This window comes from Amphibalanus amphitrite, unplaced genomic scaffold, assembly GCF_019059575.1.
Source record: "Amphibalanus amphitrite isolate SeventyFive unplaced genomic scaffold, NRLGWU_Aamphi_draft 000385F_arrow, whole genome shotgun sequence".
In the NCBI taxonomy this organism is placed as follows: Eukaryota; Metazoa; Arthropoda; class Thecostraca; order Balanomorpha; family Balanidae; genus Amphibalanus; species Amphibalanus amphitrite.
Genome location: NW_024881879.1, coordinates 503,227 through 524,319, shown reverse-complemented (window position 1 = coordinate 524,319; position 21,093 = coordinate 503,227). Strand labels below are relative to the sequence as shown.

Below are 21,093 nucleotides of genomic sequence, written 5' to 3'. Positions count from 1 at the left end.
AAAACGAGGGGTTCCGTTCGTCCCCCCCCCCCCCTATACAGGCGAGGGTCTTATAGAGCGGGCAAACGGGCTTGGGGGGCATGACCCTAAATCCCTTCTGGATCCGCCATTAAATAGCCTGCTAGCTGCTGTTTGCCTTTTATTAGTCAACAGCACACCTATGTGGATTTCACCGATTTGAGAAGCCCAGAAACGCCAGGCAATGTGGCTGCACCCTGATAAAAGAAAAAAACGGCGACCGAACCGCACTCCGGTGACCGGTGGCATTGCGGTGTGGCAACCCTCTCGAGTGGGCGGGGCTCCAGAGTTGGCCCCTGGGCGGTAGGCTGTTCCGCCGGCGAGGCCAAGGGTCACGGCGCGGGCCAGTCTGGTGCGCGGGTCACGAGCGGTGGACGGTGCACGGGGGGCTGCGGTGGACGACCTCGCCCCGGAAGGCGAGAGAGGCGACCTAGAGCTAAACGGCAAAGGGTAAGAGTAAAGAGAGCTTCGGCTGAGCCACCGCGGCTGAGCTTCTGTTGAGCTGTGATCTCTCATCCACCTCCAGTGATTATGTCTCATTGATTTTTTTACCTTCAGTAAAAGTTTGGCAAGAAAACCAAAAAGGCTTTAGGTAAGCATTAGGTTTAGTTTAATAATCATTAGGTAATCAAGAAAGCTTTTGAAAGATATTAATTTTAAGCTTTTATCACGTTTATAAGTAAAAAGTAGGACTTCGAGTCGAGTGAATATTAATTACAACCGTTGACTTAGCAAATTACCTGTATCGTCATAAGTAACGTTTCGGCTTCAGCTCGTTTGTTGTTATTCAGGCAATCTGACCATTGAATATATATAAGATCCCCGTAAAAGACTGAGGCCAGAATAGTTGAATACCTAAAGGATTAGGGCCGTTTAGCAATGAGTCGTTACTCGTTATAGGTAAATCATTTTGTGCTTTGATTCGGCCTTTATTAAATCGAGAGAAGACATTTGCCTATTCGTCCAAATTGTATACAATGCTACGGAACATTATCAATCACGGTAGGGTATGACTCATGTCGTGCCTCCCTGGCCTGCCTCAGGGTTGTGTCGCTGTTCCGCTACAGTTACCTGTGACCGCCGAGAGATGGCACGACTGCGGCGTCTGGCGGCGCTACTGATGGTGGCTGCTATCGGTTCCTGTCTCGGTACAGAGCATGAAGAGGAGACACAGCAGCTGCCCGTGGCCTGCCCCGTGAACAGCTGGTGTCTGCCCACTGGACTATGCGACCCCGACTACGTCATTTTCGACGCTAAAAATCCGATGGTGGGTAGAAGTCACGTCTGTTTCCATAATTTATGGTCGCTCGTTGTTCCGTAGACCGTATTCCTCGACCAATCTCTCCTTGTTCCACTGGTCGCGCCTCAAAATGAGTTCATTTTGCTACTAGGAGATGCTGGTAAGTCAGGCTCAAATATGTGGGCGATGTCTGTCTTTAGATAAGTCTGTTCCGATGTCCTTTCCATCGGACGCCCGACAGAATTGGACGGGACGGGACGGGACGGTATATAGCTGGTCCATGAATTTATAAGAGCATTCTAACGCACCCCTACCGTCCCAGGAGGGGTCGGCACCGGGCGAGTACGTGTGCGGTGTCACAGACACCACGGTCAACTACGTCTGCTGCGACACCCAGGAGCTGCTTCCGCACCACTTCAAACCGACGCCCTTCCGATGGTACTTCCAGAGAAAGGTACGCATATAGGAGGGCCGGTAAAATGTTAATTGTCAGTCGTCAGACGATAGTTTTGGTGTTTTTTATTTGGTGATATTGTTTGGCAAGTAAATAACAATTACCTGTTCGAGCCTTAGCCCTTAGCCATCATTGGAATGGATATTTAAACTTATAGGAATGGTGTACGTATTACGACGTTTTATTTGTTTTATTTAAAATCCCGGTAAAAGATGCGCATGTGTAACAACGATGCAGTATTTCACGTTTTAAGATCTTTCCGCGTGGTAGTAAATTTGAAAAGGTGCTTGATTTAACCCTCGCCCGTAAACGGTGTTTTGCCACCTTCGCCCATGCAGGGGGGGGGGGGTTGGTGCGACCCCCCCTGGTGTTTGAAAACGGAGCGTTGTAGAGCTTAGCGGAAAAGACCAACGGATTGCTCTCAACGAGATCTCGCGATTGGTGGTATATTTTTTGGTCCTAGGTCAACATTTGACCTACTTATGACCGGTCAAAGGTCAAATTTTCGGAAAAATCTAGCTTTTTCAGATTTCCGCGCCGATTGCGGCAAAACGATAAAAGATATCGACTTGAAACCTTCACTATCGTGATCCTTGATCAATTCTCTATCGTTTGGTGTATATTTCGATGTCATAACTCTAAAAATGATGCGTTGGGAGCATCGGAAGTTTGCAAGGTCATTTGTGCATTGGGTCACGTCAGGCGTGTGACGTCACTGACCTGACCCTGACCCAAAATGAACTACAAGAAACAACCGACGATGCCTGAAATGGATAGCAAATTCGAATTCAGGGCCTCAAAATACCACGAAAAGGCATATAAGTGCAAGAAGTCATTACAGGTCAACCGAGGTCACTGACCTTACCTTGACCTTTAGTAACCTTCAAAATGTTAACGGACATTGTGCCAATGTCAAATCAGCCAGTTGTGATCCTAAAACAATCCATCAGTGTGTCAGGTCAGTCGGCATTTATACCAATGTGAAGCAATCTCCAATTTAGCGTAAATCTGGCCGGAGGTTGTTCCCTTTATGACGTCATAACTCCGTGACCTGACCTGACCTTGACAAACATTTTTTACCAAAAGTTGCGCAAAGGATGCCCCGGCCAAAGGGTACTGAAAATTTGAGCAGGCTATCTGAAACGGTTCGGCGTGTAGCTAAGAAACACCTCAGGGGGGAGGGGGTTGCACCCCCCCCCCTACATGGGCGAGGATTAAGGTATTATCTGTTATATTTGGCTGAATGGGCTGAACTAATTCGGTGAATGAAAAACACGCGTTTTCGGTTAAATAAACGTTGATAGGTGCGTGTATAATGCTAATGAACTAGCTTGATCCTTTATTTTCGGTAGGTAGGTGTTAACAGATAGGCATTATCCCACACCGCAGACAGTGTTTACAATTGCTTCACGTGATAAGAGAGAAGATTATCAGATGTCGTTTAACTGATTTGTTAAACGTCTAGCCGATTAACAAACTGTTAAACGTCTAGTAGACATTTTGTCTAGTCTGAATTATGTCGTGTTTTTTATATAAAATGTATTTTTTTTTACCTTTAAGTGCCGAAACATATCGGCGGTACCTAGGTAGGGGATAAAATTATTAAACCGCTCGTAAGTAATAATTCCTACGTCTCTCCTATCGGCTCGACGTTTAACCCTCGCCGGCCGAGGGGGGGGCGGGTGCCGCCCCCCCATAGGGTTTTTTCGCGATAGCTCCAAACACGCTGGCGATAGAGAGCTGAAACTTGGCATACCTGACCTTTGATCCAAGCCGCATCTTTTGACACCAACCGCATTTTTGGGTCAGGTCAGGTCACTGACCTATGACGTCATAAGTGAACCTCTGCACGGTCTTCAGATGTCGCAACTTCGCAACGCCCTCACTGCCAGAGGATATGTCACAGGAAAATGAAACTTGCAGGATCTAGTATCCATTATGAGTCCCACAACTTGTATATCTCGGATTTTTCCTAAAGGTCATATGAGGTCAGGTCATTATCGTGACCTCACCATTATAAGTCAACGGGGAAAAATGAAAACTGCTATTCTGGCGCCGGGAACGATCTCCAACTATCTCAAGCACACAGAATCGTGATTTGATGCACTCCTTGCAAGGTTAGATGCGTCACTTTTGCAATGTTGACCTTGCGTGACGTCATTTATGGCGTCATCAAGGTCAAATTAGTTTTTCGTCAATAACTCTTGATCAAATTGAGCTAGCGAGTCGGGGAAGGCACCAATGGACTCAGGAAGGCCTGCCGAATCGAATGATATGCGACATGACCTCTTTCGACCAACTTCGTGACCTGGGGGTGCTGACCTGACCTTGACCTGAGGTCAACACCCAAAGTTGACCTGACCCGGACAAAAAGTATATCATTCGACGCGCCTGAGCGAGGCGAACACGATGCTGCCAAAATCGGCGCTCTGCGGCCGTTTTTTTGCGAAGTTATTCACCAAAAACTGAACCGTACCTTGGGGCACTTGACCTGACCTCAGAGGTCACCGGTTGACCTAGGACCTTAAAATCGGGTACCAATCTCTGCGTCTCGTAACGGCGCACACGCTCGTTTTTTTCCGCGACGCGCTAGCTCCACCAGGGGCGAAACGGCGAGGGGGGGTCGTACCCGCCCCCCCCCCCCCTCGGCCGGCGCGTATGTAGAAAACCAATAGGTCCGGCGAGGGTTAAAAGATTTGTTTATCCTCCTTGCGGTTTAGAATAAAGTTTTGTTTCATTCTGTTTGCTTTACCTACACCTTAAAATGACAACTTTTTCACGTCACTGTATGCCAGTATTAGTTCAATTAATTGTACGTTTTTATAAGCAATGAGTTTTAAGCAAAGAGTATTTTAACGAACGGTACTGTTATTCTCGTAAATGCCTTTTTAATGTTATAATCACATATTCCTGACATTGGTGATCATCAAGGCCCAAAATAGTGATGACCGCACGAACGCAAGTCGACGGATTTGTAGGTTTGACAATAAAAGTCGATCGAATAAATTAATTAACGTGGTAACAAGCCATGTCATAAAGCGTTCTGCGGCAAAATCTCGAATTAACCCATGAAAGATGCGTATGGAGATGAGGAAAAATGACTCGAGCTGACCACACATTTTCATTTTTGTTCTACCTTTGACATGTTTGATTGATTAATTGGTTGATTATCCCGCATTGGTTAATAAGCATCGTAGTGCATTTAATTAATATCGCACGCTTAATAAATATCGAGTGCAGGTAGGAACTAAATAGCAGAGGGTAATGGTCCAAAGTAAATTAAAACATCGCAGCCGTGTGGCGTATCCTAATTCATTTGTCGATGACGTCCTTCACGTAAACCGACCTTTTTTTGTGTGTTTGCAGGGCAGCAATATCGAAGGAGGTCTGGTGGTAGCGCCCTGGCCAACCTTTACCATTGATGACCTGGAGGAGCTGGAGAACCAAAACGAAGTTCATATTGACGACGACGATGACTTCGAAAAGGACATTCACGCCGATGGCTCAAAACAGGGCCACGATGCGTCTGAGGGTGAAGACATAAACGACGGCTATGTCGTCGAACCTGACAACTTTCCAAGTCCAACTCGTAACGACGGAATATCGAACGAAGATCTCCTTGCGCAAGGTGAGCTGTACGAAGAGCTTCTGCGTCTCCGGGAGACAGAACGTGAGCTGCTCGAGCTGCAGTACCAGCTCGCTGCTGAGGGTCGCGAAGGCAGGGCCGTCCCGACCGGGAGAAGGTCTAACAGGGTAATGGACCGCTATCCACATATGCAGGGCTCTGGCATGGCTGACATGAGCCAAATCGATGAAGAGTCTCCAGCGGTCGGTGATGTTGAAAAGGCCAAAGCGACCCCGACTGGCCACGGGGACCTGCCCGCTGGAGGTGCACATCGGATGAGCTCCGACGAGCTGGGTTCTCACAGTGAGCCAGATGACGATCTGCCCGTGCCACACATCTGTCCCAGCCGATCCATGTGCGTCCCGTGGAATCTCTGCGACGCGTGGCAAGTTCTCTTCGACGCCGAGTCGTCCCATGAAAAGGTAAATGGAGTGATTTTGAGCATTTATCAATTATATTTCGTTATTTGACAACTTATTGTTAGCAATCATTTAATAAAGACGCTCACTTATTTGACAACTTATTGTTAGCAATCATTTAATAAAGACGCTCACGACTGCTTCTTCTCTTTTCTTGCAGGAGTACCTGTGCGGTCTGACCGAAGACTCTGAGATGTTTGTATGCTGCCGACGGCCAAGCTACCTGGTGGATCAGGAGACTGGAGCCCCTGCCCCAGACCCAGCTGCAGACCCAGCAAATGGTGCCGCTCCAACTGCGGGTTCTCCACAGGCCTTTCCATCTGAGTCTGATCCCAGTTCTCGTGTTGCTGAGGATGCCGTGCCCGATTCGGACGTGATTCAGCTACCCTTGGACCACTTGGCCGAGCTTTTCTCGGCGTTCTCTCCTCCCCCTTCTCAGCATGCAACGACCGCTGCCCCAACAACGAATCGTGGCAGTTCGGATGGTTTAGGAAGTCACGGCCACTACTTGGAGGGTGTCCTCTTGAAAGAGCGCCCGAAGCGAGAGGTTCCGCCGCCGCCACCATCACAGGGACGAGTGATCTACCCCTCTCAGATTGCTGCCGAGCGGCTCAGAGAAGTGCAACGGGCGGCAGCGGCTGCTGAGGCTGAGGGACAGGAAGGCGACAGCGACGGAACACGCTTCAGGAACACCCTCGGAGGAAGGCTGAAGCCAGCGGGATCACTTGGGACTGTGAAGCTGGGAGGTCTCACCCCGCCGCCGCCCAGGCCGTCTAGTAGGCCTGATGTGAGGCGCGAGCTCCCTATTCTGCCCCCGCTTCCGTCGCCAGCGCCCATTCCTGCTCCAACCCAGTCACCACCACCGCCTTCGCCGTCAGCACATTCGAACGTCGAACAGGAATATGAGGAAGCGGTGTCCGCAGGAGTAGCACCCGCAGGAGCGGTGCCTGAGGCGCACGAGGATACTGCGGTTCCACAGAAGATCGCGGTGACGCCGAGGACGGTTCCTCAGTTGGAGGACGTGGACATTCGGCCGCTGCGGGCCGAGATGTGGCGCGGGATGGGCCCGGACGTCCCGGTTGGACCTGCTGGTCGCTCCGCCGCTGGTGACGCCGACAGTCATTCCGTGAATTCCTTGGAAGCTGAAGAAGAAGCTGAGAACAAGCCGGGAAGTCTGCTCAGTAGGATCCTGGACAGTTTGCCGGGCGGATCAGTCTCCTCCCGGCATGGCATTGGCAACCAGCAGGGGCAGGAGACTCCCCGGGGTCGGTTCTTCGGGGCTCCACGGCCGCCACTGCCGCTGCACCGTCCGACCCAGCCTCCCCGACACGGTGCACGACCTCCCTTCCACCAGCCGGAGCCCTTCCAGCCTGATCACTTCCAACCGGGACACTTCCAACCGGAACATTTCCAACCCGGGAACTTCCAGCCTGGCTTCCAACCAGGTTTCCAGCCTGATCACTTCCAGCCTGGTAACTTCCAACCGGGACATTTCCAGCCGGAGCACTTCCAGCCCGGCGGGCACGGTCCGGGAACTGGACCGCACGTGGATCAGATCCACCCAGACAAGACGCAGCACTTCAATGTTCACGAGAGGCCACCCCACCAGCAAACCGTGCATCAGAGGCCGGGGCAACATCAGCCTCCACACCACCAAAAGGTCAGTCGGAAGTTTCCCTGACCGCCGGCTGAGGGAGTGCCGTAAACGCTCACGGTTTGAGATTTGAAAGAGAGTAAAGTGATAACCGTCCTTTTGTGTGTGAGAAGACTTTCGGACCTCGTTTGCTCGATGCTCCATCTTCTGAAGGGTGAGAGGCTGAAAGACTAACTGAGAGGGATTTGCGTGATAAGCACCTTTGCTAAGTTCCTCACGGCTTTACTTGTTGCTGATGACCATCCCCTATGCTTCGTTTTCCAGCCGGCCCTGTCCGCGCAGTGCGGTCGCGGCGCGGAGGTCGGTCTTCACGCTCGAGTGACCACTCAGCGGGGCGAGGACGGTGTCACCGGCTACGGCGAGTACCCGTGGCACGTTGCCGTCCTGACGGTGGACCTGACGTACCTCTGCGCCGGTGTGCTGGTGGCGCCGAGACTCGTGCTGACTGTGGCCCACTGCGTGACGCCTCTGCCGGCCGGCACCCCGCTGGTGGTCCGTGTGGGCGACTGGGACCTGGCCTCGGAACGGGAGCTCTACCCGGCCTACGATGTGGAGGTGGTGCGCGCCGTGGTCCATCCAGGTGGGTTGGGGATGTTTGGTTCATGGTTGTGCTTGCTGCAGAGGTTGGTCGCGGGAGCGTTGAACTAGCGGCAATCGACCGCCAAATATGCAATGTTCGGGGTGTGTGTCGAGCCATGCAAGATAAGTAATATATACGATCGTTACCCATGTCGAGGCTCTCTGAGTGTTTCGCTGTAACCGATAATTTCTATTATTTCGACATGGCATGTTAAATAGTGCGCTTCTTTCGGCAGAGTTTTACGCGGGTAACCTGCAGAACGACATGGCACTGCTGCTACTGGACCCACCGGTGGAGGGTCTGCCGCACGTGCAGCCGGCCTGCCTGCCGCCGCCGCACGCCCAGTTCGATCACCAGCACTGCTGGGTACCGGGCTGGGGTCAGGCGCGACACGTCTCCGGCGACATCCACGATCCGAGCTCGTACAGCTGGGTGCTGCGCGAGGCACCAGTCGCAGTGGTGACGCCCGGAGCGTGCCAGCACCACCTGCGCACCACGCACCTGGGACCCTTCTACCAGCTGCCGAGACGCGGAGTGCTCTGCGCCGCCGGCCGCAGCGGCAGCGATGCCTGCTTTGGAGACGGCGGCGGCGCGCTCGTCTGTCCGCTGAAGGAGGACGGGCCCGACGGGCCGCTCTACGCTGCAGGTGGGTGCTAGCGGATCACTCTACGCTGCAGGTGGGTGTTAGCGGACCACGCTACGCTGCAGATGGGTGTTTGCGGGACGTTCTACGCTGCAGGTGGGTGCTAGCGGGCGCTTTACACTTCGGGTGGATGATAAACTGGTGGGTGATAAGCCGCTGGTGTTTTTGTTAGCTTGCTGCTGCACTTGTAAGATCTTCTAAACGGACTTTTTTTTACAGATACCTATACTGAAACGTACCGTTCAATTTGCAGGAACCAGTAAACGGTCATCGGTGTCTTATGCTTCACAACACTAAGTAACTCTTCGTCGCACCTCCCCCAGGTCTTGTGTCCTGGGGCATCGGCTGTGGCCAGGACATCCCTGCTGTCTACACCAAGGTCTCCGACTACCACGGGTGGATAGTCTCCGTGCTGGAGGACCTGGAACGGAGCGTCCAGTTCCAGCACGTTCCGGGAGCTGGGCACCCCCGAGAAGCCGGCAGAGAGGGCCTGAAGGCGTAATCGGTCTGTGATGCTCTGTGTCTATGCGGGAGGGCTGTGATAGAGCGATGTGATATGCGGTGTCTTCGGTTAGTCACCGATATATTTGTTGGGAACTTGTCGAACTGACTTGCTCATGGCTGTTATGGTGCATTGTCTCCGTGAATGAGTCACTTAGGTGAACGGAACGGCAGTCTGTGTCGTCAATCATGTGACTATGTGAATAACATGCAACATCGACTCGCTCAGTGGTTTGTGGTGTGGATCATGGATGTAAGCTCTGCGGAAAGGTTGGTCGCTTCTAGGTTGCGCTAAAGATCTTCGACGTAGGTACGTTTTTTCGGCTACTAACGTTTATTCGGTTAGTCGTTTATTGTTTTCGTTTCGTTTATTGTTTCGTTTCGTTTATTGTTATAGCCGTTTATTGTTTTCGGAAACGAAAACAATAAACGACTAGTAGCCGAAAAAACGTACGTCGAATTACAATGTCTAGTCGTAAAAGTTTGAAATCATACGCTAAAGATCTTACTGGCATTGTGCTGAAACACTATTTTTAGTAGCTTTTCCTTACAGCTCGAGTTCAAATATTACCAAAATTTAAAACAGTCACCGCGTTTATAATATTAATTGATGGGATCAATCATTGGATGTTCCATTCGTCTTCGATAGGGAGATTCAGGGATTTTTTTCTAAAATTAATGTGTAATTTAACCCTCGCACGACCAGGCCATTTCCAGGCGCGTAACCACGAATCTGAAGTTACTGGGGACCACATGGAGGGCCGCGAATACCAAATATGATATTTCAGGATCAGCCTTCGCCGGAATGCGTGTGTGTGTGTGTGTGAAGGGGGAAGAGGGTGGGGGCGTTTTTGGCCACACCTGCCAACTTTTTTTGCGCATGTAAGGAAAACCGCGGCGCGCACCGCCGTGAAACTTGATATAGCTTATGATATATCAATTTCACACCGTGTGTGAAAATTTTGACCCCAAGTCACCTAAGGTCAGGTCACCAGGGCAGGGCAAGTAAAGTAATCATGCCTCTAAAAACTTTGTGACTTTGTCATTCCTATAGTTTACATCCCAGAAGTTTGAAACTCGAGCTTTTACGTGAGGAAATCAGTATGAAAAATTCGTATACCTATCTCAAAGTTTTCACATCGGTGACCTAATGTCAGGTCAATTTTACGACCTCTTCATTATAGGTCATTGGGAGGAAATTGAAATACTTTTCTTTTGGCCGAAAACACATTCAAAAACCGTGACACAGGTAAACATGACACACTGAACCGGAAAATTGCACCTGTGACCCCTCTATGCCCCTCAGCTCATCTTAGGTCATGAAGCATCTCCAACAGTTGTTTACCACAACTTTAGGTAGAAACATGCTAGAGCGCTGAAAACAGCATGAATGTGTTCAGCTCAACAATACCAATCAAATGGCATGCAACATGACCTTTTCCCTGACCAGGGGTCAAATTTTAAAGTTGACCTTTTCAGGTCAACTTATAGTTCATTCGACACGTCTCGACGAGACAAACGCGATGCCGGTAAAATCAGCGTCATACAAGTTTTAAGTCCAAAGCTATGATGCAAAAACCTTTTCCGCAAAACGCCAGCCTGGAAGCTAAAACGTTGACCTTAGGTCAAGTCTGCGAGCATTACTCAGAAATGCTTTTGAAAGCGCTATCGAATGCGCTTTCCCGCAGCATTGCAACTCTATTGGTTCCTGACTTATGCGCCGATTTGTGAAAAGTTGTCAAAATTTGGAACAAAATTTCGTGAAAATTTTACAGTTGGTGACCTGTAGTGACCTCAGCTATGACCTGATAGAAAAACGATGTAGGTAATTCTGGAAGATACTGTAGCGAGCTATCTGTTGCTTTTCACTTCGTCTTTCTAGCTTGCTTACTTTCCGATATAACCTGGTGTGGCCAAAAAGCCCCCCCCCCCCCCCACCATGGCGAAGTTGGCTGAGAGGCCCACCCGGGTGCTGGTTAAACAAAACATCCATAGTTTTGTCTTACGTTGACTACATCTTTTCACGTCGATTTAGAGACAATATGTCGCTTTTTAAGCAAATTGAGGTCGTCAGTTTTACTGGGGACGGTCCCCAGTAACCCAAAAGCTACTGGGGACCGGTCCCCAGTGTCCCCAGTGGTGGTTACGCGCCTGGCCATTTCTCATAACACGAACGACCAGGGGGGGGTTGTTACGACCCCCCCTGGCGTTTCGAAACGGAAGGTCGTAGAGCTTAGCGGAAAAACCAACGGATTGCTCTCAACGAGATCTCGCGATTGGTGGTATATTTTTTGGTCCTAGGTCAACATTTGACCTACTTTTGACCGGTCAAAGGTCAAATTTTCGGAAAAATAGACTGTTTCAACTTTCCGCGGCGATTGCGGCAAAACGGTGGGAGATATCGACTTGAAACCTTCACTATCGTGTTCCTTGATCAATTCTCTATCGTTTGGTATGTATTTCGTTTCTCTAGCTCTAAAAATGGCGCGTTGGGAGCGCCGGAAGTCGGCAAGGTCACAGTCGGCGGCAGAAATTCGAAAAATCAAAATTTCAATTTTTGAAATCTGATTGTATTTTTGGATTTGGAAGGTTCATTTGCTCCTTATAGGAGCTAATATTGCTGCATATTCCCATTGAGGTGACAAGAATTAGCAACATAGTGGTTCGGGCGCTTTTCAAAAATAGTACCGGACGCTGTTCCTCTTATGACGTCATAACTCCGTGACCTGACCTGACCCGGTCAATTTTCTTGCACCACACGATAGCCAATGCTTGCCCCAACATGCATGGGAAGTTTCATCATGATCCATCAAACAATGTGGGTATCACCGGCAGAAAACCTAGGGATTCGGCGCACACGTTTGGTAACTGTCGGCCGGAGGCTGTACCTCTTATGACGTCATAACTCCGTGACCTGACATGACCCGATCAATTTTTTTTCGGCAAAAGATGCGCAAAGGTTGCCCCAGAGGGTATTGAAAATTTCAGCCCGCTACGACAAGCCGTTTAGCGTGCACTTCGAAAAAACCTCAGGGGGGGGGGTTGATACAACCCCCCCCCCCTAGGCGTTCTAGGGTTAACGGTTACAGCGAAAAGTAGTCGGGCGCTTTCGCATCCCGTTCGCCGACCAGACTACGATGGGCAGTCTTGGCAGGACCGAACGCTGGGCACCACAGGACAGGAATGTAACCATAGTCATAAACTGTCGCCGGCCGAGGGTTCCCAATTTAAAGGTCTCTGATCCGGTGATCTCTAATATCAGGTCACGTGGCCCAAGGGACGGGCTCAAATTTTGGTTAAAAAAAACTTCGCCAAAAAAGGTCGCAGAGCCGCAATTGGCACCATCGCGTTTGCATTGCTCAGGCTCATTAAATATAACTTTTGGCATTGTTTTTACTTCTTCGAGGATAAGGTTAACTATTCTTCACGATTCCGTGTGCTCGAGATAGTATCATAGCTTAAGATCGTTCCCGGCGCAAAAATAGCAGCTTGCAATTTTCCCCATTGACTTACCTGTAATGCTAGGGTCACGTGACCGACCTAACCTCAACTGACCTCTAGGAAAAATACGAGATATACAGGTTGAGAGACCTCTCTAGTCTCTGGGATAATAGGACCTGTAAGTTTCATCCTCTGTAAAAGCTCCTTGGCACTGAGGGTTTCGCGAAATTGAGACATTTTAGGATCGTGCAGACGCTGTGGTTCACTTATAACGATATACAGGGTGATTTTTTTTACTTGTTAAAAAGTAATGAGGTCTAGTGGCGTTAAAATGCAAATATATGTTGCAAAATTAGATACCAGGATGACGAGCATTCTGGGACATTTTGATTTCATGCAGACACGATGTGAAGGAACGTCCATCGTGTATTTTACTTGTGCTTGAAGTTACGCCCTCTCTCACCGACACGAATCAGCCCGCCTGAGCACGTGTTGAACACACCATGGACTCCCATACTCATTAGGCGGACTGAAAAGGCTCCTATCGCCCATTTTCAGCTCTGCCAGATATTTCCACTGTTTTCTCGTTATATCTGCCATAGATGGGTCCAAAAACTAGAAGTCTAGGGCTGGGGGGATCCGTGCTATCGTAAGTTATATCGGACGTGGCTGCGAAACTTCTCTCGGTACGAAACTTCTCTTGATCGGAAGAAAATCGGAGGGATGAAAAAGAAAGAGCGGCAAATCGGAGCTACGTTGTACGTAAGTTGTTTCGCAGCGTTTAAATGCCAGTTTTACTACGATTTAAATGCCAAGCAGATCAGCTGACCTCGTAGTACCATGTCGATAAGGTCGAATTCTCCATACGTCTATAGTGTAAAAGTGACCCTTATTGCAAATAGGCTGTCAGGGACATCTCCTCCTCTGTAAATTTGGAGGGATCATGTGTCGGCATTCCCATGTTCGTTTCGGAGTCCATCTGTTCCATTTGGAGCCCGTCAGTTGGCGTCAAGAGTTGGCGCAGCGAGCGCCCCGAAGACTGCGTCTGCGCACGAGGCTTCGCGATGGAGGAGTATTTTGACGAAATCGCCCTCGCTGCAGAAGAAATAGAGGGACTTGTTGAGAAAGAGGAGGCCGCAGTGTGCCGACGACTTTAAACTGTACGCCAACGCCAAGACCAAGGCAATGAGGGGGCGCTCGGATGATCGGGAGGTTTCAATTGATCAGGGACCCACCAGGTGACCAGGGAACCCTCTGATAACCAGGGGTCCTTCCAGTAACCAGGGACTCCTTCAATAACCAGGGGCCCCTCAGTAAACGTGGGCCACTCAGGTTACTGCAAGAGACAGGAGTCCTTTATAACCAGGGACCGGCAAGGTCTCTCAGGTCCGTTTTTGACAAAGCTGTTATTGACGTCATATGCGAGCCCTTTGCCACCAGCAGAGGGTCCTTTCAAGCCTTTTTAGGGCCGTTTAACGTCTCTTGAGTTTCCTTTGAGGCTAAGGGCCTCTTCAGCAGCCGAGGGGTCTTTGAGGCCTTTTTGAGGGCCTCTTAACGTCAGCTGAGGACCGTTGGACGCCATCTGAGGACCGTTTGGGGCCTTCTGATGGCCAGTAGATGCCAACTGAGGGCTCTCTGACACCAGCTGAGGGCACGCTGACACCAACTGGGGGCCTCTTGACACCAGCTAAGGGCGCTTTTGTATTTGACACGAGCTCAGGGCCCTTTGACGCCCTTTGAGACTTTCTGAGGTCCGTTTGACGCCAGCAGAGGACCCTTTGGGGTCATATGAGGGCCCTTTGCTGCCTTCTAAGCGGCCTTTGAGGCTTTTTGAGGGCCGCTTGACGCCACCTGAGGACCGTTGCGGTTGGGCTCCAGTTACGGACCGTTTGAGACCTTCTGATGGCCATTTTGCGCCAACTGAGGGCCCTCTGACACTAGCTGGGGGCCCTCTGACACCAGATAAGGGCCCTTTAAGGCCTTCTGAAGTCCGGTTAACGCTAGCGGAGGGCCTTTTGAGGCCAAATGAGGGCCCTTTGAGACCTTATAAGGGCTCCTTGAGACTTTTGAGGGCCGCGTGACGGCATCTGAGGACCGTTGTACTCCAGCTGACGACCGTTTGAGGCCTTCAGATGGACTTTTGGCGCCAGCTGAGGAGGGCTCACTGACACCAGCTGGGGCCCTCTGACACAAGCTAAGGACTCTTTAAGGCCTTCGGAGGGTCGTTTGACGCGAGCTCAGGGCCCTCTGACGCAGGTTTAGGGCCGTTTGACGCCCTTTAAGGTCTTCTGAGGTAGGTTTAACGTTGGCTGAGAGCCCTTTGAACCCATCTGAGGGCCCTTTGAGGCCATCTTGTGGCCCTTCATTTGGCCATCTGAGGGCCCTTTGACACCAGATGAGGGCCATTTGACGCTAACCGAGGGCCCTTCGAGACCATCTGAGGACCCGATGACCCCATCTGTGGGCCCTTTGAGGTCTTTTGAGGGCCATTGAAATTTCACCACAATACCCCTGGCTGCGCTACTGGGCATTTATGGACTCGTATGGGCCTGCTGGGGAACGAGATGGGCCCTCCCGATCTTTTCAATCATTATTTCAGTTCATTTTACATGGTCTTCGGCGGTCTAAAGATTAGGGGCCCCAACTCGAATGGGGGGGAGGCCCGTGTGCCCTCTCCTGTGTGCGGCCTTGCCGACACTACACCGCTTCCCCTCCCTCCGCCATAAACGCACCGCTGCACTGTTAGGCGCCGACAAATACGGACCGGTGCCGCAACCGGCTCCCCCGCGGCCTGCCTCGCGTTGACATAGCCCTTCCCGAACACCAGTGTAACCCCCACGCGGCCTAGGTATCGCCGCGCCCACCTGTCCGCGGCGCGGCTTCTGATGGCGTATCGGATCATTGATGGTGCGATACATGTTTTGGTCAGATTTTCGCAATTAACGCGAAAAATTGCCCAAAACACTTTTTAAATTTCAAAATTGAAAAAAGAGATTACAAAAATGACGTGAAAGTGACCGTTTTCAACGTGTAAATTTAAAACGCTCTAGCGCAGCCATTTTTGAAGAAATCGACTTCAAATTTTGCACACGTGTTCATCAACCATATTTGTTTAACATATATTTCGGTTTTGTGAAAATTTTGAAAATTTCTTATATTTTTCTCTTGAGAAAGAGGTAAAGCTTCACTACGATCGGCCTTCCGATCGACCGAGAAGATTCGTAAAGTTAGTTCGTATCTTCACCATTTGCGATACAACTTGCGTATCTACTTAGCCTACGATGTGATGGATCCCTCCAATATCTGTTCCGATTCAACTTACGTTTGATCGCAACTGCGAGGTGCCTTGCGATCACATGGATCCCCCCAGCCTAGGGAGGGCAGGTCGAGGATTTTGATACTGACGGCCCTGGTGGTGTCTGATTCGCTGTTTTTCTTTCTTCCTGAAGACTGATTCTTCAGAGTCTGCACTTACGCCAGATAGACCGTTTGAAGGTTATTTATGACTACAAGCTTGTTCGTGCGTTATTTAACGTCTTTCTGAGGTATCTCCTTGATCATCGTATGCTTCGAACTGCCTCAATCCTTCAAAATCATCGTTTTGTGTCGTTCCTTACTGAACGGCAGTGGACCATGCGTGCCCGATTGGTGGGACATTTTCAGGCTCCATTGGGGCCGAGGCCGTCGGTGAAAAGGGACAAATCAAGGCCATCTATAGAAGGTACAGTCACTCCCCCGCCGACCAATCAGAGACAGATCCTGAGTGACGTCACCCCTGATGCTCGCAAGGGGTACTCCATTCCTTTGCAACGTAAAAATGGCTAACTTCATTTGAAGATTTTTGATGGCACTCTGCACATACCGCTCAGCCGTTGATGTCAATGGAAAGCCCAACTAATTTTCCAGCGACAAAAAAGAGCAGCAATATGCTAAGAAATGGCCGGTTTTGAAGATATAGACGATTTAAAAACCCTCTGCAGCACCAGGAAAGCAAAGTAAAAACGCATCGAGCTTATATTTTTACTATGGATAAATCATTTTTCAGTAAGTTTTTAGATATGGTATAGATTTAAGCTACAACTTTATTACAATATTTTCATTACTTGAAACTTTATTTCAAAATAATATTTTCAAAAATGGCAGCTGTTGGTAAGTAGCTTGGGAGCGATTGTGGCGCACCGCGCCATTAATTGTCCTGAGGCCCCCTTATGATGTCATCAAAAGTGGAGTGACATGGGCCTGGGACAAATGATGACACCATACAAAATGTCCCAGATTTATCTATCACGTGCATTGCTTTTTTGCACGCGATTTTTCGATTTAGGGACCACCATTGACGTTTACTTTTTAACAGTTAAAAAAAATCACCCTGTTAGGTCAGTGAATCGACCTGAAAATGTGGTTAGTGTCAATAGACCCGTCTTGAATCAAAGGTAAGGTATGCCTAGTTCCATTTCTTTATCTCAGGCGTGTTCTGAGTTATCGCGAAAAACCCTATGGGGGGCACCAACCTCTCCTCGGTCGGCTAGGGTTGATAACGTATTGTAACTGAATATATTATTTACGACATGTAGACTTATTTAACATAATTGACCCGCGCCCCACTGGGGTCTGTGTATACGCGCCCTACTGGGGGGGGGGGGCTATTCGTAGCCCCCCCTCCTAAATCCGAAACTACTGGGCCGATCGTCAAAATTCATCTGATAGCCCCGGAAAAACTGTCTAGCGAAACCTAATTTCATTGACCTCGAGGTCACCGATGACGTCACAGGTCAGGTCAAAGTAAAAATTAATTATCGATGTTTGGCTTGTTCACATTTTGGGCTCTGGCTGCCGTCTTACAAGTCAGATCAGGCTGATTTGTGGTTTACCCACTCGTGAACAAATGCTTTACATATTCTGAGGGTACCAAACTTGTACTTTGATTTTCAGGTCAGGGTCAGGTCATCATAGGTCACGGAAATTTTATGTCATAAGTCGGTCACGTGACACATTTTTTATGGTTCATTTAGGCCATATACTTCGAATTCGGTGTTGCCTGTGTTATTTGAGGCCATTTTCATCTGAATATAGCTGAGGTCAGGTCACTCTCAGGTCAAAAAGGTCAAATTTTAAAATTGAAATTTTTCAACAAAAACATGTCTATCGGATGCAGTTTGAGCTCAGAAACACGATGGTGCTATTTATATTGGTGTGCAATGTCAAATTCGTACAGAAAAATTGATTTGAAAAAATTAAATTGTGAAATTTTTGCTATATAATGCGTATAACTTGGCCATGTTTGAAGATATCTGCCTAAAACTTGCTAGAGTAAGTCATAAGCATGTGTTCTATCATATATATTCCGTTTTTTGAAAAGTCTATCTTTTTGAAAAAAGATTAAAATACAAATTTTGAATTTTAATACATATATATATATATATATATATATATATATATATATATATATATATATATATATATATATATATATATATATATATATATATATATATATATATATATATATATATATATATATATATATATATATATATATATATATATATATATATATATATATATATATATATATATAGGGGAGAGTGGGGTAAGATGCCCAGGGTGGGAAAGACGCCCCACCCCCTCTAGCGGCGAAACAAAGAATCGGACCTGGAAATTAATGTTCTTAGCGTAAAGCGGAAGCCTGACTTGTTAACTGCACAAAAAATTGCGAAGCTCAGTTGGGCAACGGCTGGCTGATGATTGCATGTTTTTTATTTGCTGCTTTCAAAAAATATTTTGGTGTCAGAACATTGTAAATATCAAAGAAGGTAAATAATTTTTGCGTCCTTTGCTATAGTTGTGATACATTAGCATGCGTGTACTGTGTCCCAAACAGTTTGTTTCAGGGTGTAGTTTTATGGCAAACAAAATGTACTGATTTAATGTTACTTCGGTACCTTGGGGTAAGATGCCCCCTGTCCTGATGGGGAAAGACGCCCCCCTAAATCCGTAGGCTGTCCTTCAAACAGCCCGTCAAATCATTTATTACGTACTTGTGATGTAGACAAAAGCCGATCTGGGACTATTGAGAGATCAGTACGGTCGGGTGCTCCCCATGCCGGTCTCTCGGCCCACATAGCGACTTTTTGGGCGGCATGTGACTCTGAGAGCCCTCACGACGGCCTCTGTGGGCCCCATTATTGGCTCCAGGGCCCCTCACGACATCCTTTGAGGGCTCCCACGTTGGCCCCACGGGCCTGCTGGCATCGGAGGTCCCCACGATGGGCTCGAGGGCCCCCAAGCATCATGAAGACCTATAAGAGCCCCACAGTGGTCTCCGAACGCCACCACGGAGGCTTGTTTGGCCGCGCTCGACTATGATGGCCCTAACGATGACCTCTAAAGCCCCTTACGACTACTTTTGAGGACCCTTATGATGACGTTTGGTGTCTACTGCAGGCTCGAAGGGACTACTGATTCGTTCAGGCGATTCACGTGCCCATTTATGTCACTTATAGTGCAGGGGGCATCTTTCCCAACGTCAGGGGGCGTCTTTCCCACCCTGTGGGGTAAGATGCCCCCTTTCACTTCTTTAGGAAAATGCTTAATAGCAAAAAAAGTTATAATATTTCAGGCACGAAAGTGTGATATTTTTGAAGAAAAATGATGTCGGCTTCCGTTGAAACTCCAAGTTTTTGCTTTCCCATCGTCATTTTCGAATGGTACATGACATAGCAAAACCCTGGGCATCTTTCCCCACTCTCCCCTATATATATATGCCTGGCTGCATGGAAAAACACGGGTTTTGACACTCAACTACTAATGTGCCGCATACCTAGCCCAGCTAACAGGAAACGTTACTACAACGTTGTCACAACGTCGTGTTTCGGTAAGTTGCGAAATTACGTTTTAATTACGTTGTAGCAACGTTCTGAACGTTGTGAAGCCATGGTTTGGTCCGAAAGTCGTGGTAAAACGTCGTGACAACGTTTTATTGGTACGTTGCAGCAACCGCGCACTTGCAGCATTATAGTTTTGATAATGCATGGTGACATATATGGCCATATAATGCATTTCCTTTGACTTTCAATGCGCATATTCAGTTTTCATCGTTAAATTTGACATATTTTAACACTTGGACTGTTCACGTTGTCAGCTGGTGGTCGCCAACACGTTGTTAAAACGGTTTTTCACAACGTTGACATTATAGGTACTGAATAATTAGCGGTGTTTTTACAAGTAAATTCTGATACCTTTCTCTCTCTCTCTCTCTCTCTCTCTCTCTCTCTCTCTCTCTCTCTCTCTCTCTCTCCTCTCTCTCTCTCTCTCTCTCTCTCTCTCTCTCTCTCTCTCTCCTCTCTCTCTCTCTCTCTCTCTCTCTCTCTCTCTCTCTCTCTCTCTCTCTCTCTCTCTCTCTCTCTCTCTCTCTCTCTCTCTCTCTCTCTCTCTCTCTCTCTCTCTCTCTCTCTCCCTCTCTCTCTCTCTCTCTCTCTCTCTTCTCTCTCTCTCTCTCTCTCTCTCTCTCTCTCTCTCTCTCTCTCTCTCTCTCTCTCTCTCTCTCTCTCTCTCTCTCTCTAATCTCTCTCTCTCGTCCTGCAACTCGTCAGCGCGCCTTGTGGCAGGCCTACTGTCGGCAATACGGTAGCGAATTGTGTGGCTGTCCGGAAGCTGCGACCGGAACGGAGGGTGCGCAGACCGTCTAGTCAGGTACTGCCAGCTGCCTAGGGACATCGAGGCCGCAAATGAGCCGGTGCCTAACGGTCCGCCGAGTGATCCTCCCAGCGAGGGTTAGTGAAGAAGTGAACTTCCACCAGTTCTGGCGTGCTATATATATATATATATATATATATATATATATATATATATATATATATATATATATATATATATATATATATATATATATATATATATATATATATATATATATATATATATATATGCGTCCGGTGCACGGTGCGTCCGCCTGCACTGGCTGCGGTCGGCGGACGCACCGACCCGGCCAGCAGTGCCCCGCCCGCGGGCTGCGGTGTCGGGCCTGCCGGGGACCGGACCACTTCGCAGCTGTGTGCCGGTCGAGGACCGACGGCCGACGGAGCCGTGAGGGGTCGTACGGACGGTACCGATCCCCGCCGCCCCGGGACCGGTATCGGTCCCCACCGCTCCGTGATCGGTACCTGTCATCTCCGCCGCGAGACCGGCCTCAGTCTCCGAGAGGTCGGCACATGTCGTCGCCGCCCCGAGAGGTGTACCGGTCACCATCTCCCCGCGATCGGCACCGTGCAACGACAGGGGATCGTCGCGCCTCTCGTAGTCGCCAACGGCAGTCTCCAGACGGGTACGGCCGAGTCCGTTTCCGGCGGGATGGTGAAACGGCGAATCACGTGGACCGCCGAAGCCCCAGCACATCGGCTATCATCGCGTCTGCATCGGTACAGGGTGCCCCGAGGGTGCGGGTACGCGTAGAGGCGTACTACTCTGCTGATGTGGACGCGCTGCCCGACACTGGAGCGGACATCAGTGTTGGAGGTAT

The 21,093-nt window shown here is 49.1% G+C and overlaps 1 protein-coding gene across 2 annotated transcripts; it reads left to right on the top strand.

The window, feature by feature from the left end:
• The first annotated feature begins 245 nt into the window (after positions 1-245).
• LOC122390177 lies at positions 246-9,357 on the top strand. 2 transcript variants are annotated; one of them, XM_043382872.1, is made up of 8 exons: positions 246-468; positions 1,062-1,285; positions 1,581-1,712; positions 5,079-5,759; positions 5,917-7,416; positions 7,675-7,990; positions 8,226-8,636; positions 8,957-9,357. In XM_043382872.1, the coding sequence occupies exons 2-8, from the start codon at positions 1,106-1,108 to the stop codon at positions 9,133-9,135; spliced, it is 3,399 nt and encodes a 1,132-aa protein (XP_043238807.1). In that variant the 5' UTR covers positions 246-468; positions 1,062-1,105; the 3' UTR covers positions 9,136-9,357. The 2 variants fall into 2 exon arrangements, with proteins under 2 accessions (XP_043238807.1, XP_043238808.1); XM_043382873.1 differs by having other exon boundaries at positions 365-468; positions 1,086-1,285.
• The last annotated feature ends 11,736 nt before the right edge of the window (positions 9,358-21,093 follow it).

Excerpts from the sequence above, each read along its gene's own strand:
- LOC122390177 (XM_043382872.1), top strand. The coding sequence starts at position 1,106 with ATGGCACGACTGCGGCGTCTGGCGGCGCTACTGATGGTGGCTGCTATC. Across the intron at positions 7,417-7,674 it reads AGCCTCCACACCACCAAAAG|CCGGCCCTGTCCGCGCAGTG; the intron begins GTCAGTCGGAAG and ends TTCGTTTTCCAG. Across the intron at positions 7,991-8,225 it reads GCGCGCCGTGGTCCATCCAG|AGTTTTACGCGGGTAACCTG; the intron begins GTGGGTTGGGGA and ends TTCTTTCGGCAG.